The sequence below is a fragment of the Odocoileus virginianus genome, chromosome 19 (assembly GCF_023699985.2).
Source record: "Odocoileus virginianus isolate 20LAN1187 ecotype Illinois chromosome 19, Ovbor_1.2, whole genome shotgun sequence".
Classification (NCBI taxonomy): domain Eukaryota; kingdom Metazoa; phylum Chordata; class Mammalia; order Artiodactyla; family Cervidae; genus Odocoileus; species Odocoileus virginianus.
The window spans coordinates 5,313,448-5,331,308 of record NC_069692.1 but is presented as its reverse complement, the minus strand read 5'-3'; the positions used below and the strand labels follow the sequence as shown (position 1 = coordinate 5,331,308).

General features: G+C 33.5%; 1 protein-coding gene across 3 annotated transcripts in view; it reads left to right on the top strand.

The window, feature by feature from the left end:
- PHIP (pleckstrin homology domain interacting protein) overlaps positions 1–17,861 on the top strand; it is a 121,285-nt gene that overhangs the window by 87,117 nt on the left and 16,307 nt on the right. For all 3 annotated transcript variants that reach the window (XM_070449816.1, XM_070449817.1, XM_070449815.1), the window contains exons 24-32: positions 646–765; positions 1,974–2,081; positions 2,590–2,714; positions 2,842–2,924; positions 7,731–7,842; positions 8,023–8,084; positions 10,191–10,346; positions 12,702–12,822; positions 15,305–15,430. In XM_070449816.1, the coding sequence (XP_070305917.1) occupies positions 646–765; positions 1,974–2,081; positions 2,590–2,714; positions 2,842–2,924; positions 7,731–7,842; positions 8,023–8,084; positions 10,191–10,346; positions 12,702–12,822; positions 15,305–15,430 (1,013 nt within the window). The remainder of the gene's footprint in view (positions 1–645; positions 766–1,973; positions 2,082–2,589; positions 2,715–2,841; positions 2,925–7,730; positions 7,843–8,022; positions 8,085–10,190; positions 10,347–12,701; positions 12,823–15,304; positions 15,431–17,861) is intronic.

Sequence of the window (17,861 nt, the reverse complement as noted above, 5' to 3'; positions counted from 1 at the left end):
GAAAATTTAAACTTTTCTTAAAGGCCTATTAGGAAAGTTAAGAAGTAAGAGACCTGGCTTGAGAGCATTCTGTTTGAAAAAAAAAAAAGATTTTTTTAGAAGCTTACGTATGAAATGGCTACTTTAACAGGGCTAGGGAATATTCTTGGGCTATATGCAAGTATAATGTCCAGCCCATAAAAGTTAGCCTTCTGTATCCTGGCACTGCTCAGCCCATATAAGAATATCTTTCTTACTTCTTAGCAACATGCTATGACTAGGGTTTTTTTTTTTTAAAAAGAAAAACCTTGAATATGTATTGATTTGTTACATGGTATGTTTATGAAACAGAGAATGTTTAGAGGAAAACCAACTACACAGAGCTTCTGTTTTGTTTATGGGAATATCTCATCACCTATTTTTGTTTTGAATATTGTCTGAGGAGCTTTGGTTGATGTAGTACTTTTTCATGGAGTGAGTTGGTGAGATAGAATGTAACTACTTTGCCACTACTGCCATCTTCCCAGTATAAGGTTTTTTAGTACTTAAAGAACACACATTTTTGTACAAAGATCCCTTCCCCCTTTTGTGTTTTTAACTATCTGGGCAGATTGATAGATGAATGCTTTCATGATAACATTATTTTATATTGTTTTACACTTTTAGAGATTGGCTGTGGGAGAACTGACGGAGAACGGCTTGACGTTGGAAGAATGGTTACCTTCAACATGGATTACAGACACTCTTCCCCGAAGATGTCCATTTGTGCCACAGATGGGTGATGAGGTATTTTTTAACTTCTAAAAAATATCCTTTGTTTCATTCAAATAACTTTAAATACTTTTTATAGCTCTTGAAACAGATTTCTAGAGAATTGTAGCAGTTTTATGAAGTATCTGTTTACATTTTGTAACTCTGTATGGAAAAAAGGAAAATTAAGAGGAAAGCTTTAATGGTAATGTTTTTATGGCTACTATAAAAATGGCAATAGCAAATTAAATATTGTAAGAGAATAGAGGCTTATTGGCATTTTAAAAACTGGTATGTATTTTTTAATAAGAGGATGTTGTGTCCAAGTTTTCTTTTTCCTAAAATAAAATACATGGTAAAGGAAAAGCAAAATTCAGCATTTATTTATTTTTAATTGAAGGATAATTTTGTGTTTTATTTTTATTTCATAGAAGTATTTATCAATGTTTAAATAACTATAATGTTCATAATATGTTTCTTAGATCTTTAAAAAATGTTATCTTCCAATTATTTAATTTTTTAAGAAAATATGATTAGTCTTCATTTTGGACTATGTTTTTGTGAATTTGAAATGAAAATATAAGATACTAGATAAAACTTTTCCACTCAGGAGTACGTCTCCTTGTTTTTTCTATAAATGTTAAGAGGCAAGATTATCTGGTATTCAATAGGTTCACAGTTAAAAAGTTAGGATAAACTTGGATAGCATTTTTTAACAAGCCCAGCTATTTTAGTTGTGGGAAGAACACTTGGTATCAGAGTGCTATATTCACATACCAGTTCTAGTGGTAGTCAGGAGTCACTTAATATTTGACCTTCATAAATGAGAGTAAATATATGCCTTGCTCTCTTCATAAGGATAAAATATATATGAAAATAGATTTGAAAATAGATTTTTCATTTTAAAGTTCCCTGCCTTTGTATAACCTGCTTGCTACAAAAGTAGGTAAAAAATAAGCTAAACATGACCCCAAGTTGCAACATACTTTACAATGTAAAATAAAGTGATGAGACCAAAAAGCCAAAAAATAACTGCTTATCCTTAACCTTTTAATGTTATTTAGAACATTTTGGTTATTATTAAGTAGGACAGCTCAAGGAAGAGGAGGAAGGATAAAATCAAAATATTATACTTTCTTTTCGTTTACAGGACATTAAATTCTCTACAGTTTTAGCTGATACTGTGCATCTTGGGTTAAAGGAAACATTCAAGTTTTAAAATTGTGACTTTATTTACTTTTTAGGTTTATTATTTCCGACAAGGACATGAAGCATATGTTGAGATGGCCCGGAAAAATAAAATTTATAGTATAAATCCCAAAAAACAACCATGGCATAAAATGGAACTGCGGGTATGGTGTTTATAATTTAAAGCCCCAAAAGATGTGATTATAGAGAAAATTGTATTGAATGTTATTTTTTTCACTATAAGAAACTGTATCATGAAGATACCTTTTTCTTTTAATTGAAACAATTCATAGGCATAGATTTTTAAAGAAACTTAAGATTGAATTATATATATTCTAATAATTTATAAGTTGAGAGTAAAATGTAATTATGGTGAGAACTGGACATTAACATATTAAGGCAAACTTCATCTTTGTAAATTTGAAAGTAGATTTATCAGCAGTAGTTTAAAATTATTTCTCAGTCTTTGTAACTGTATTAGAAAATTCTTATTTCAATAAGGTTTTCTTTCTTTTTTTAAAATTCATATATAGCTTGCATACTATCAGAGTGCACCAATCTTAAGTACACAGCTCAGTGGGTTTTTAATACATACATACATACAAAATAGTTACCTAGTGTTTAACAGTTTATTTTGTGAATATGGTTTCTTATTTTCTATATCTTCTTCAGGAACAAGAACTGATGAAAATAGTTGGCATAAAGTATGAAGTGGGATTGCCTACACTTTGCTGCCTTAAACTTGCTTTTCTAGATCCTGATACTGGTAAACTGACCGGTGGATCATTTACAATGAAGTAAGGACTGTTGAAAGAGGCAGTAGTTTCTTAGTATTGTAGATTGTTTTTCAAGATTGGGTACATTTGAATGTATTTTAGATATCTGTAGCTATGTGACCTGATCAATTTGTTTCTGTTTTAATAGGTATCATGATATGCCTGATGTTATAGATTTCCTGGTCTTGAGACAACAATTTGACGACGCAAAATATAGGCGGTGGAATATAGGTGTGTTATTTATTTAGAAGTTGTAATTCTTGTTTTATCTAATAAGTGATTTATATTTTTCATAATTTAGATAATCAGATAAATATTGCCATTTGTGGCAGTGTCAATAGGAAAGTAAGATATTGTATCAGGAATTTGAGGTATTTTTTTGTTTGCTTGTCTGTTTTAAAGAATGTTAATACTTTTAGGTGATGCTGAAATTCAAACATTTTTTCTCATATTTTGTAATTATATATAAGATTGTTTATAGCTATTCCTTTTGTTAGTACCTGTACTGAAATAAATTTTTATCCAAAAGAATTAATGACAGAATTTGAACTTGAAACAGAAGAAGTCTTCTGTTGAAAATGTTTAATTGGACTGGGACTAAAACTAAACTGACGTTTTTCTTTTATTGGTTACCTCTGTTAAAACTAATATTGTAACCAAGACTCAAAAAAAACTTTAAAAAACCTTAAAGGTCTCCAGGCATTTAAGGTACTTTAATTTATGTACAGATGGTTATGCTATTTACTAGAGTATTTAAGCATTTCTAAAAGGACCACTCTGGAGTAGCGTATGGTGCCTTTATGCTATATTTTGCTTTGAGAAAGCACCTCAGTTGATACAGCATTTCATTCCTCCTCCAATACCACTGGAAGGCATTAGTGTGGTGACTTGTTTATTGTTTGGTCTTGGTAAATACAGAAATTTACATGTGTGCTATAGTGTGCTATAGTGAAAGTCATTCAGTTGTGTCTGACTCTTTGCAACCTCATTGACTTGGAATTGGAATTCTCCAGGCCAGAATACTGGAGTGGGTAGCCTTTCCCTTCTCCAGGGGGTCTTCCCAACCCCATGATCGACCCAGGTTTCCTGCATTGCAGGCGGGTTCTTTAGCAGCTGAGCCACAAGGGAAGCCCAAGAGCACTGGAGAGGGTATACATGTGTGCTATAAAAAGAAAAATTATGGAAACGCAGTCATTAAATAAGGACATGGAAGCTGTAGAAAAAAATTTACATCCCATGTACCATTTCTCTGAAAGCTTTGAAAGATGTGTTCCATCAAATTTTATTATTCAGTCACTCAGTTGTGTCTTACTCTTTGTGACCCCATGGACTGCAGCATGCCAGGTTTCCCTGTCCCTCACCACCTCCTTGGAGCTTGCTTAAACTCATGTCCATTGAATCGGTGATGCCATCCAACCATCTCATCCTTGTTGTCCCCTTTGTCCTGAATTCAATCTTTCCCCGCCATCAGGGTCTTTGCCAGTGAGTCAGCTCTTTGCATCAGGTGGCCAAGATACTGGAGCCTCAGCCTCAGTACCAGTCCTTCCAATGAATATTCAGTGTTTATTTCCTTTAGAATTGACTGGTTTGATCTCCTTGTAGTCCAAAGGACTCTCAAGAGTCTTCTCCAACATCACAGTTCAAAAGCATAAATTTTTTGGCACTCAGCCTTCTTTATGGTCCAACTCTGACATCCATACATGACTACTTGAAGAACCATATCTTTGACTAGTCAAACTCTGGTCGGTGAAGTAATGTCTCTGCTTTTTAATATACTGTCTAGGTTTGTCATAGCTTTTCTTCCAAGGAGCAGACATCTTTTATATTTCATGGCTACAGTCACCATCTGCAGAGATTTTGTTTGGAGCCCAAGAAAATAAAGTCTCTCATTGTTTCCCCATCTCTTTGCCATGAAGTGATAGGACCTGTTGACATGATCTTAGTTTTTGAATGTTGAGTTTTAAGCCAGCCTTTTCATTTTCCTCTTTCTCCTTCATCAAGAGGCTCTTTAGTTCCTCTTTGCTTTCTGTCTTAAGTGGTGTCATCCACATATCTGAGGTTATTGATGTTTCTCTCGACAATCTTGATTACAGCTTGTGCTTCATCTAGCCTGGCATTTCACATGATGTACTCTGCTTATAAGTTAAATAAGCAGGGTGACAATATATAGCCTTGACCTACTCCTTTCCCAATTTTGAACTAGTCCATTGCCATGTTCGGTTTTTCTATCACATAAGGAAACAATAAAGACTGGGAATCTCAGTAAGAGATAGGAAATTCAGGACAGGAGAGTGCCAAAAGAAATTCCCAAATAACAGAAGTCTCAGAATACTATCTGTCTGGCAAGTCTGTAAAATAGTCCAGAAGACACTGTCCTCTTAGAGTGAAATCTTAAGGAGAAAAAGCAAAACCAATAAATTGTCTAACATGTTTGACTTTGACTTTATTGTCATTATTGTGGGAAATTATCTATTAAAGAGTGTTTTATAGTTTGAGCTGTTAGAGAATGTGGGTAAATGTATTCATAAAATTCAGAGAAAATGAAGTGATTATACAGATTTTTGCAAGAAAGGAATTGTGTGCTATTTGACTCATTAGTGAACAATATTTATACAGTATTGTCATGACAGAGGAGAACTAAAAATGGATTAAACAAAATGCACATACCCTTTATATATATGGTTATATTTAGAGAGGCCAATACTTAATGTCTGAACTTGATAAGTAAAGAAATAGCTATATGCTCATTTAGAAAACCGTAAGTAAATTCAAGAAGAAAGAGTTAAAAGTTCTTGGTTTTGGATATAAGCCTTTGGTACATGTGATTTTTAAAATTATTTACATGTGTTGATAAGATTAATTTCATCTCATTTTTAAAAATTTTATTTATTTTTGGCTGTAGTGCATCTTCGTTGCTGCATGGGCTTCTCCCTAGTTGTGGAGAGCGGGCTTACTGTCTAGTTGCGATACCCAGGCTTCTCATTGCAGTAGCTTCTCTGATTGCGGATCACAGGGTCTGCGTCTTGCGGGCTCAGTAGTTGCAGCTCCCGGGCTCTGGAGCACATGCTCAGCAGCTGTGGCGTTAAGGCGGGCTTAGTTGCTTTGCACCATATGGGATCTTCCCGGATTAGGAATCGAACCCCCGTTTCCTGCAATGGCAGGCGGATTCTTTACCACTGATCCACCAGGGGAGCCTTCTCATCTCTGATTTTTAAGGACAGGCATTTGCCAATAAGTCGGCAGAACAAATATTATCAGTTAGAATCCAGGAATATTCCAGAAATGTACTGACAACATAAGTAAGGAAAGAGTGGCAAACATTGGCCATATTGAAGAGAGATTTCAAATGGATGTACATCAGAATGTTCTCATTTGGATCTTATAATTTTAAATGTATAGATTACTGTTAATGTTTCTTCTAAAGTTGGTGCTAGTTAATCTTCTATTTCTGAAGACGTTTTTACCAACTGCCATTTAAAATTACATTAGTAATAATTACCTCAGTCAGTCCTCAAATACACTTAAGGCCTACTCTGGTAGACTCTATTCCTTGCCTAATTTTATTGTCCTTATCCTACAGTATCATTCATTGTGGTTAGGCACATGTTATCCAGTTCTTCCTATTTAGCATAATGTCATCAGTCTAAATAGGATCATAAGAAATCGCATATGAAACTAACTCATTACTATGTTTACTTTTAGGTGTTGGTGATGTCAGTAATGCTGTTTCTTAAATTATGTAGTATCTTCTCACTAAGTATAGCATCACTAATATGCATCTCAGGAGCAATTAGAGACTCTCTAGTAATAGCTCATGTTTCCCTGTTAATATTTGCTGTTTGAATGCTTGAATTTGAACCTAAATTTGACCCCAGTGCATGCTCACCCAGAATGTATATATACACACATAGAACTTAGCAACATGCAGTTGTGTTCTGTTAACTTAGCCTAGTTCCAACTTTCCTTTTTTGTCATTAAATTTATTTTTTTTTTTCAAAGTGTTTTATGCTCTACAGTTGGCCCCCCATAGCCACAGATTCAGCCAACCTTGTAGCAAAAATATTCTGGAGAAAAAAATTTCCAGAAGGTTCCAAAAAGCGAATTTGAATTTGCCTTATGCTGGCCAACTATTTACATAGTATTTACAGCTATTTTGATAGCACTTACATTGTATTAACTATTAAGTAATCTAGAGATGATTTAAAGTATGTGGGAAGGTATACATAGGTTATATGCACATATACATGATTTTATATATGGAAATTGAGTATCCACAGATTTTGGTATCTGAAGTGTCCTGCTGCCAGTCAGTCTGCCACAGATATTGAAGGACGACTACATGTCTTTGTACATTGTTAACTCCTTTTTGGTTTAAAAAAAAAAGTAGATATACACACTTTTTTAAATGGGTTTGAAAATGAAACTGATTCAGATAAGATTAATTTGTTTAAAGTGACATGGATAAGTTATTTTAACTCAAATCTTTCAGACTTAACCAGGAGAAAAATCACTTAAGTACTATGAGAGCTAAGAAAAGGGGAAGCATAGCAAAAAGGCAGGGAGTAGTTAACAGTTTTCATATGACATAGAGGAAAGGTGAGGAGATAGCTTATTAGGGTTTTTGAGGAAAGTAGTTTTCAGTAATATGACAGCAGTGGAATGCAGTTGGCTAAGAAAAGGTTATAAAGAGTGCTGTCTGTTTTAAAAGGTTTTGTTTTTTCTTTCTGTAGGAGGGAAAAGTGAGTGTAAAGTGGTAGATTGGTAAACTGTTTAAAATAAGAGTGAATTTCTCCTTACCCCATAGTAAAAGGTAAAAAATGGTCTGAAAGGTGATAAGTCACACTTCAGGTGTGCTTTTCTTCTCAGTATTGCTGATTTTATTTATTTACTAATTTATTTTGGAGTGTATAGGTCATTTTTCATAGATCTTTTAATAATAATACAGACTTCTTAGTATCTTAAAGGGATACTTTGGGAAAGAAGAGCAGCAGCAGCGTCTCATTTAAGAGTAATGAGATGGCTTTTATTCTTGTCCAGGTGACCGTTTCAGATCAGTCATAGATGATGCCTGGTGGTTTGGAACAATTGAGAGCCAGGAACCACTTCAGCCTGAGTACCCTGATAGTTTGTTCCAGTGTTACAATGTTTGGTAAGGAAGTATTGTGTTTTGGTTCAGCATGACTTGCTTTGAATGTTTTCCCCATCTATTAAAATGCTAAAGATACTCCTTTTAAACACTGAAGTAGTTATTTTATTTTTCAGTGTGATTTTATTGAAATTCCAATGTGGTGTTTAGATTTTTTAATATAAAGGTTTTCCTTTCTTTAAGCTGGGACAATGGAGATACAGAAAAGATGAGTCCTTGGGATATGGAGCTTATACCTAATAATGGTAAGTATAAAGTTTTTTGTGTCTGTGTTACAGAATTCATTTCTTAAATAAAAATCTGATTTGATAACTTGTAGGTACAAAGAGTTCTTGATGAAGAACAAGTAAGAAATATTCATTCCACATGCATTTTTATTGACCCTGAAGGTAGGGGAGGCATAATAGTGAATAGACTAAATATAATCCTTGTCCACTTGGAATTTGTAGTTTAAGAGGGAAGGTTGAAGATAATAATTAACAGCAAAATATACTGATTTGCTTGTTACTATTCACTGTAGAAGATGAGCGCTTGGGAGCAAAGATACTTTTACAACTCCAGTAAATACGTAGAATACAACATAATACTGAGAGGTCAGGCTTTTTTGAATGAAGTATAGACTCTTATCCTAGCTCTGCCATCTTTTCTGTGTCATCTTGACAAGTTCCTTTAAGCCTTGAAACTTGAGATGTTTAGGATTCAGTCTTTGAAACTATAAACTAATACTTTCCTTACATGGCTGCTGTGAGAAATAAATGATATCATATGTGTAAAATGCTTATTATAGAGCCTGACACATGTGAGGTCTCAATGAGTAGGTAATTATTATTAATAATAATAACTGTCATCTTGCTTTTGGCCTGACACATCGCCTTAGAATTTGGGAGTTAGCCTTTGGCAGTAAGTATGACATCTTCCTGGAACTGAGAAAAGAACAGTGTTTCTAAAGCCTGGATATTGCATTTTCTATTTCATTGCCCATATTTGTTTCAGTTTAAGAAAATAAAACACATGCAACTGTATATGTCTAAAAAGGTTTAAAGAGTGGGGATATGAGGACTTCCACAAATTATCTTTTACATTACTTTTTTTTTTTTAATAGTGTGTTACTTTTACTATCAGATAAGAATTAAAAAAAAAAAGAAAAACAACCTGACTTGTAACATAGTAGAAGTGATCATTTATAAATGGTATTCCTCAATAATTACTATATTCAAAAAAATCAGAAAAAAGATAATGTGAAAAAAGTAAACCCAATCTGCTAAATCTTAGAAATGAGAAAATGGTCATGCTGATTTTGATTAAGACTAGTTCTTTCTAGAAATTGTCACTTTGAGAGACCAATACCAATAATGTCTTTTTCATCTCATTGCTCAATTAGAGTTGTTTAATACTATAAAATATCTTAATTGGCTTGTAAATGTTTTACATGACTTACCTTCCAGTTCTATTTCTCTCCTTTGTGAAGGTTTAAATTTGAAGTCACATCAGACTATTGTGAATGTGAGAGAAATGAAGCTAATTGATGTAATGCCTGGGGTATTTCTTGAAATGAATGAGTAACAGTAATATGCTGTTGTTTCCTACCTCAATATATTGCTGTGTGTGATTTTTGTTGTTTTTATTCTATTTGGGTATACATACATAGGCACTAAAGAGTAATTACATTTCTAGAAGAGGAGGAGTTGCATTAACAGATAGTAACATATTTCCAAATGTTTCTCTCATGAAGTCTAGTTTAAAGAAAAATTCCCTTGGCAGATTGATAGTTTCTAAGTTACCACCACCCCCTAATTATTCTATTAAAGATTCAGACATGCAGAAAGCATACCTTCATCATTTAAGAGCAAAAAGCCTAAGCATCATCTGTCATTATTCATAATTCTGAGTGTCCCTGCACTTTTATAAAAACAGTGAGGCTTTAATTAAAACATTTCTGGAAAAAAAAAAATACCACTTTTGTTCAAATTCACCTGGCATGTTTTATCAGTAAATATAGAGATTATATATTATGAAATGATTCAGAAATTGTTTCAGTTTTCATGATTTTATAGGAATACTTTCTCCTTCACCTGTAACTGATAGCAGAGCAAGTTGTGAGGTGTAATTTTGGAGAAGTAATTACATGCTCATCTAGAAAATTAATTATGAAATTAATGTTTTAAAGAATAAATTTTATTGACTCTTGAAACATAACTTTCCTTTAATGAAAATAAAGAATAATACTTACCAAATCTTTACAAAGGTATAGTTTAATTTTATAAAAATATCAACTCTGATTTCTAAAGGTAACTTAAATATTAGTTACATTGCCACATATTTTCATTAAATCTCATTTCTTTCTATTTCAGCTGTATTTCCTGAAGAACTAGGTACCAGTGTTCCTTTAACTGATGTTGAAACCAGATCATTGATCTATAAGCCTCTTGATGGTGAATGGGGTTCCAATCCCAGGGATGAGGAATGTGAAAGAATTGTTACAGGAATAAACCAGTTGATGACACTAGGTAAATAATAGTAGCTTATGAATATATATATATATATATTCTCTCTCTGTATGTGTGTGTGTGTGTGTGTGTGTGTGTGTATCTATCCATCCACATATATATGCATGACGATAGCTAGAAAATGTTGCTAGTAAGCAAAGGAAAGAAAAACATTTTTATTCAGGCAAAAATTTTTTTTGTAATATCATAAGTCAGTGTTTTCAAATATTTTTAAGTGATTTTTTAAATGCAATTTTACATAAGACTCAAATATTTAAAACACTTATAAATGCTTTAGTTGAATTTCAGTGCCTGCCAAAAGTGTTCAGACTACTGCACAGTTGCACTCATTTCACATGCTAGCAAGGTATATGCTTAAAATCCTTCAAGCTAGGCATCAGCCACTGTGTGAACCAAGAACTTCAGATGTGCAAGCTGGATTTAGAAAAGGCAGAGGAACCAGAGATCAAATTGTCAACATCCATTGGATCATAGAGAAAGCAAGGGAGTACCACAGAAACATCTACTGCTTCATTGACTGCCCTAAAGCCTTTGACTGTGTGGACCACAGCAAACTGGAAAGTTTCTTAAGAGATGAGAATACTAGACCACCTTACCTGCCTCCTATGAAATTTGTATGCAGGTCAAAAAACAACAGTTCGAACCAGACATGGAACAATAGACTGGTTCCAAATTGGGAAGAGAGTATCTCAAGGCTGTATATTGTCACCCTGCTTATTTAACTTCTATGCAGAGTACATTATGCAAAATGCTGGGCTGGATGAATCACAGGCTGGAATCAAGATTCCTGGAAGAAATATCAACAACCTTAGATATACAGATGATTCCACTGTAGTGGCAGAAAGCAAAGAGGAACTAAAGAGCCTCTTGATGAGGGTGAAGGAGGAGAGTGAAAAAGGTGGCTTAAAACTCAACATTCAAAAAACCTACATGATTATGGCCTACAGTCCCATCACTTCATGGAGAAGAGATGGAGAAAAAGTAGAAACAGTGACAGACTTTATTTTCTTGGGCTCCAAAATCACTGCAGATAGTGACTGCAGCAATGAAATTAACAAGATTCTTGCTCCTTGGAAGAAAAGCTGTGACAAACCTAGACAGCATATTAAAAAGCAGAGACATCACTGCTGACAAAGGTCCCTGTAGTCAAAGCTATGGTTTTTCCAGTAGTCATGTTATGGATATGAGAATTGCACCTTAAAGAAGGCTGGGTGCCAAAGAATTGACTCTTTCAAATATGGTAGTGGAGAATACTCTTGAGAGCCCCTTGTACTGCAAGGATATCAAGCCAGCTAGTCCTAAAAGAAATCAACCCTGAATGTTCTTTGGAAGGACTGAGGCTGAAGCTCCAATACTTTGGCTTTGGGGATCAGCCGACTCATTGGAAAATAAGATCCTGATGCTGGGAAAGATTGTGGGCAAGAGGAGAAGGGGGTGACAGAGGATGAGATGTATTTATGGTATCAATAGTGTGGGACAGGGAAGCCTGGTGTGCTGCACTCCTTTGGATACAAAGAGTCACACACAAATTAGAAGTTGAACAACAGCAAACTGAATTTCAGAGTGAGGGCTCCAAAAATGCCAGGGGTACCTGTAGATCCTCCAGGACCTAATTTTAAAACCCTTGACATACTCAGGCTGGCATGATGTAAATTAGAGGAGAGAAGAGTTGAAAGCTGAGTTGTGTGGGTAGCTCTACCATTTTCCTCTTAACTTGATTTACATATACACAATGGAATATTGTAAAGGGAGAGATGAGGGTATATGAACTGCTTTGCTTTGTTTGAAGAAAGAACAGTGACAGTAGATTTATCTGAACTCTGAGTAGACAAAATACATACTCTTTGAGTAGGGAATCTGCTTCAAAGAGTCTAAGGCAGAAATTACTGTGAATAAGAGCTGAAGACATTGGAGACACATACTGGATGATATTTTCATCTGATGTCTTTTATAAGATGGCAACTCTTAATGAATTACTGTCTCAAATACTGTCTTAAGTTAATTTTAGTAATTATGTCAAAACAATTACTGCCAAACACATAACACAGATTCAGGAATGACCTGGTTTTAATTATGGAAGTACATGTGGATGTTCTTTAATAGGTCAGATTTATATATTGTCTATCATCTTTGCCAAAGAATCTTTGAATAACATTCCTAGAACTTTGCAGTATAAATGCAGACATAATAAAAAGTGAATCTGTGTTAGCTAGACTGTATGTTTTTTCTGTCAAAAGATAGTGGTAGACTAATAGTTATGTGGATTGGAACTTAAGGCTTAATTCAAGCAGAATTGTGAAGTACTTTAAGCAATAAAAAAATGAATTTATAAACTTAATTGTTTATTTATTTTAGATATTGCTTCAGCATTTGTGGCTCCTGTGGATCTGCAAGCTTATCCTATGTATTGCACTGTAGTGGCATATCCAACGGATTTAAGTACGATTAAACAAAGACTGGAAAACAGGTTTTACAGGTTAGAATCATTTGCTTGCTGTAGCTACTGCCAAAAGAAAGCTAAATGATTCTGTCACCCATTTACTGATCCTCCGAGGCAGTGTTTCTCAAATTTTAATGCACATTCCATTTAACAATGGGATCATGTTAAAAATGCAGAATCTGGTAGTAGGTTTAGAGTAGACTTGAGATACTGCCTTTCTAACAAGTTCCCAGTGCTGCTGGGTGCTGCTGGTCTATGGACCACACTTAGAAATAAATATGAATTGACAGTTGCTCTCTTCATACTGTATTTTATGAAGTAGTCCAACGTATTTTTATTTTCTCCTAGAGCACATTGAGATATTTGTTCATGGATTTTTCATAGAACAATATTAAAAATTATTCTTATTAATTTAGTTTAATGAATACTTCTTAAAAGTGAAATTAGGAAAATTTGGGCTACTTTATTACAATTGTAGCTTAGTTTGAAATATAACTAGCATTTTTAAAAGATGTAATTTCATTTAATTTGCATTTGCTACTTAGCAGTATTGATAAACATTGAGTTCTAATCTTGGGCAGATTTTGTAGGTTTATCGGCTAACATGTCTTAACAAAAAGTAAGATTAAGTTCATTTTTTTGACATAAATGAAATCATCCTTTGAGCTTTTCATCTTTCTTAATGACTTTTGCTTAGCAGACCAATAGCATTTTAACTTAACACTGCATTAAAACTTAATTTTTGTGACCTGTTTTATATTACTGCAATTATTTATACTGCTATTTATTTAAGTTACTATTTAACTTAAGGAAATTTTTCATCATATTTTGTATTCATATTTTTCTATGTAAATTTTTTTCTATATTCTAATAGTTGGACTACATCTACAAGGATAAATTTCTGTCATCTCCAACCATTGTTAAAAATGTACTTTCTCATAGAAATTCTGCCCAGCATAAGAATTGCTAAGGTGTACTCTTTACCTTGCAACTTAATTATGCTTTTTGGCTTTAGCCTAGCTTAGTAATCAATTGAGGAAAAAGATCTTTTGAAACAGAGTCCTTTCTTAAGTTAGAAATGGCCTGATTTTTAACCAGATAATGTAGTTACAGACCTGAGTTATGTCTTATTTCATAATAATGAAGCCATCATGTGCGATTTCACTTTAAGGCTCTTTTGCTTCTCCTCTGCTCATTGGCTTCAGACTTCCTACAGTTTATAGTTTCCCTCTGGAACTTATAGTTCACAGTCTTAAACCACTGTCAGTTTGCCCTACTGATAATAAATCCTCATGCCTTACTTTACACGTAGTTTCTATGGGGTACCCTGAAAATGGCCTGTGATTCTTTTATTAAAGAATGAGCCATGGAGATGCTATTGGAAACTTAAAGAAGCTTTTCTGTATGCTTTTATATGCACAGTTATATATATGTAGTTTTTTAAATGCCATATAATTGTTTTCTGTTTACACATCAGTAGGGTTTTTTGAGTATTTTCTTCCATGTCATTTTAAGCTGGTTGATATTCTAAATGTTACCTTTGGATGTTTCTTTAGTTAAAACTGAAGTAAAATAAAACTCCAAAATTTTAGTACAGTTGACTCATGAACAGCCTGGGTTTGAATTGCGCGGGTCCACTTACACATGGATGTTTTTCCAGTAATACCTGTACTGTGCTGTGCTTAGTCACTCAGTTGTGTCTTGACTCTGTGTGACCACATAGACTGCCAGGCTCTTCTGTCCATGAGATTCTCTGGCAAGAATATTGGAGTGCATTGCCACGCCCTCCTCAGTGATACCTGTAGTACTACATAATGCATGGATGCAGAACCTTGGATAGGGAAAGCCAATTCTAACATTGTACCCAGATTTTAGACTTTGAGGAGGGTCAGTGCCCCTAACTGCTGCATTGTTCAAGGATCAGCTATATCATTAATTTAGTGTAAAGAAAATTTTTTTTCATTTTGATAGACTTCTTAGTATAGTTAATAAATATAAAAACTAAGTTTTTGTATTTTTGTGTCCCTTAAGCAGGCTATTTAGTTAGCTTTTCACTTTTAAATGTTACTTGATTACTAGCCATAGAATTAGATTGAAATTGGTTGTTTCCCTTTTTATGAAAAAGTTAGATATGTTTATTTTTAAAATTGACACCATACATGAAAAGAATATATAAAGGAAAAACTAAAACTCCACTGTTTCTCTCCTCCTCATGCTCTCCTTATAGTCTCTCTCCCTAAATGAAGGCCCTGTTGATAGTCTAATGTTTCTAATCCAGACATTTTCTATGCCTATACATAATATTGCTACTCTTTTTTTACCCTATGACACAAATGAAGTTCAGTTTTGGTTTTTTTTTGGAAACAGTTTTTTAAGTTGTGAGTTTTATAGCAAATTAAGACTGTGATTTAAGACTGCAATTAGAAAGTTAGAATGTCTTGGTTTTAAAATATGTTTATGTATTTCTAAGTTTATTTTAAAGAGGCTAATAAGGCTTCTGCATTTTTTTTGTTTAAAGGCGAGTTTCTTCCCTAATGTGGGAAGTTCGATATATAGAGCATAATACACGAACATTTAATGAGCCTGGAAGCCCTATTGTGAAATCTGCTAAATTTGTGACTGATCTTCTTCTACATTTTATAAAGTGAGTTATTTTTCCACACTTAATTATATTACTGTAATAATTAATGGTGGTATTTTAAAATGTAAAATGTTGAAACAGAATACAATCATTTTTTATTATACGTCTTGTCATACTACACAAATATGTGCTGTGATACAACCACAGGTCCTCTCAAAATAGGAAGCATATGTAAGTTCATTGGCTGATAATAATTACGAAATCATAGAGATTGTATTACAGTTGGGTTCTGATTTACATAAGAAAACATGGATGTTTCTCTAAATCCAATGTTATCTAATAATAGCAAGCTTTTATTGAACATGCAATGTTGTACCTTAATAAGCTCTTCTAAGTCAAATAAAAATCTAACAGGTGGGAGAGGTCATTATCTGGAATTTACAATTAAGAAAATGAAATCTTTCAGAGGTTAACTTGTTTGATTTTCACATTAAATGAGTGTCTGCCATTTTATTTGAGAACCTTTCACCTTAATATTGTATTATCCCTGTCAGGTTGATGAAAAAGTATTCAAATAGGTCAGCAGGAAACTGAACTTAACATTCAAGCCTTTTTTCTTCAAAATGAAGTTTATTTCCTCATTCATTAATCCCATACCAAGAGTGATAGCTATACTTCTTATGACAGTAGGGTTTTTATTTCCTTGTCTTATGGATTTTATGTATTCATAGAATGAGTTGAGTCTTCTAAACTGAAGCTGGAGGAATGGATCATACGTTTTGTATAAAATACAGCTCTGAATTCATATTAAGGTTATTTATATTTGATAATTTTTTCTCATTAATAGAATAGGATATTTTATAACTTAAGTTTCAATACTCTCCTATCAGCTTCCATTTTTATATAAAGGGATTGAGGCTTTTTATTTAAACATCTTCAGCTTCATACTCATTACTCGGCTTAATCATAGGGTCCCTTTTCTTGGTGTTAGATGGGTTTGTTTTTGTTTTGCTAAGGAATGTAGGTAATTCCAATATGAAAAACCACCAAAGAAAATTAGTATGGTAAGCTTAATGCCCTTCCTCTACCTTATTCTCTAAGGAAATGCTTTGCCTTTCAAGTAGTAAGTAATTCCAGGGCTGCTGTTGCTAGGCTTTTGCTGATTTTCAGTAAACTTGATAATCAACATAATAAAAATTTAGTTATGCTCAGAAAACTGTTTATATAAATTGGTTATAAAGTTTATAATATCTTAACTAAAATCTTTAATTTTGTGTTTTATTATGTATGTTATGACCATCTTTTTTCCAAAGAAATAGGGATCAGTAGAATCACATGATAAATTGATATTTTAGCAAATTAATCGCATCTGGAATAGGCTTTGAAATTATATTTCTTTCAAATAGTTATTTAGAAATGCCTCATGAAAATAGATTAAAATAATAGTGCTTTTATGTTGTATATTATCTAAAAGTGGTTTTAGATATATACAGTTTTTTAATGGTATATAATTGTTAAAAACCACTTTGAGTTGGCAGTACTTTTCAAGATGTTTTGTATATCTTGAAATTTTGGTAACTACTTTTTAATTGAGTTATTTGGCCAAATTTCAAGTAATAGATACATACAAAGTGCTGTAATAGATACTTGGAGATAGAAAGAAATGCATAATTACCCTCTTAATACAGCTTTATAGGGTAGATAAATCTGTGACTAACTATAATACAGGGAAAAAGTAAAAAGAGTTTGTGTGAATGTTTGGATGAAGGATAGGGTCACTTCTGGCTATGAGAGTGGGACTTCAGGCACAGGGAGAAGTATGTTGAGATGTATGGACAAGGTAGATAGTGATTCAAAAGTTAGATGAAAGCAAAGCACTTCCCGGGATGGGGAATGGCATGAGGGAGAGAAGTAAGGATTTGTTAAGGGAACTGAGTAAATTGAAATCAGGTGAAGTAGAGTACATGAGCAGAAGTAATAGTGGTAGAAATGCTAAACTTAAGTTTGACCGTATCACAGAGGACCTCAAATGCTGATCTAACAAACTAGACTTAAAATAGGAGCATAGGAAGCAAGAGGCTATTGAAAATATTTGTGCATGAGAACAGCATTGAGGCATGCTGTGCCTTAAAAATACTGATTTGACTGCAGTGTCTAATGTTAACTGATGGGGAAGAGACAGAAAACGAAGGACTATTGAAATTATTTTAACATGAGAATAACATGATGCAAATTGCCTAAAAAAATACTAATTTGACTGCAGATTGACTTCTATAGCTGACCAAGTAAGAAGTGATGGAAACTTAATTTACCAAAGTGAGAAGCAGGCAGATGTCAAGAGATTTTGAAGGTGGAATCACAGAACTTGACCAGTGATTAGGTATATAAGGAGGAGGCAAAGGAAGAGATAGGATAAACCATTCATTACTGTGTGAATGAGAAAAAGTTGAAAAGGGAGAGTGAGAAATGACAATCAGGTTTAGACATGGGAATT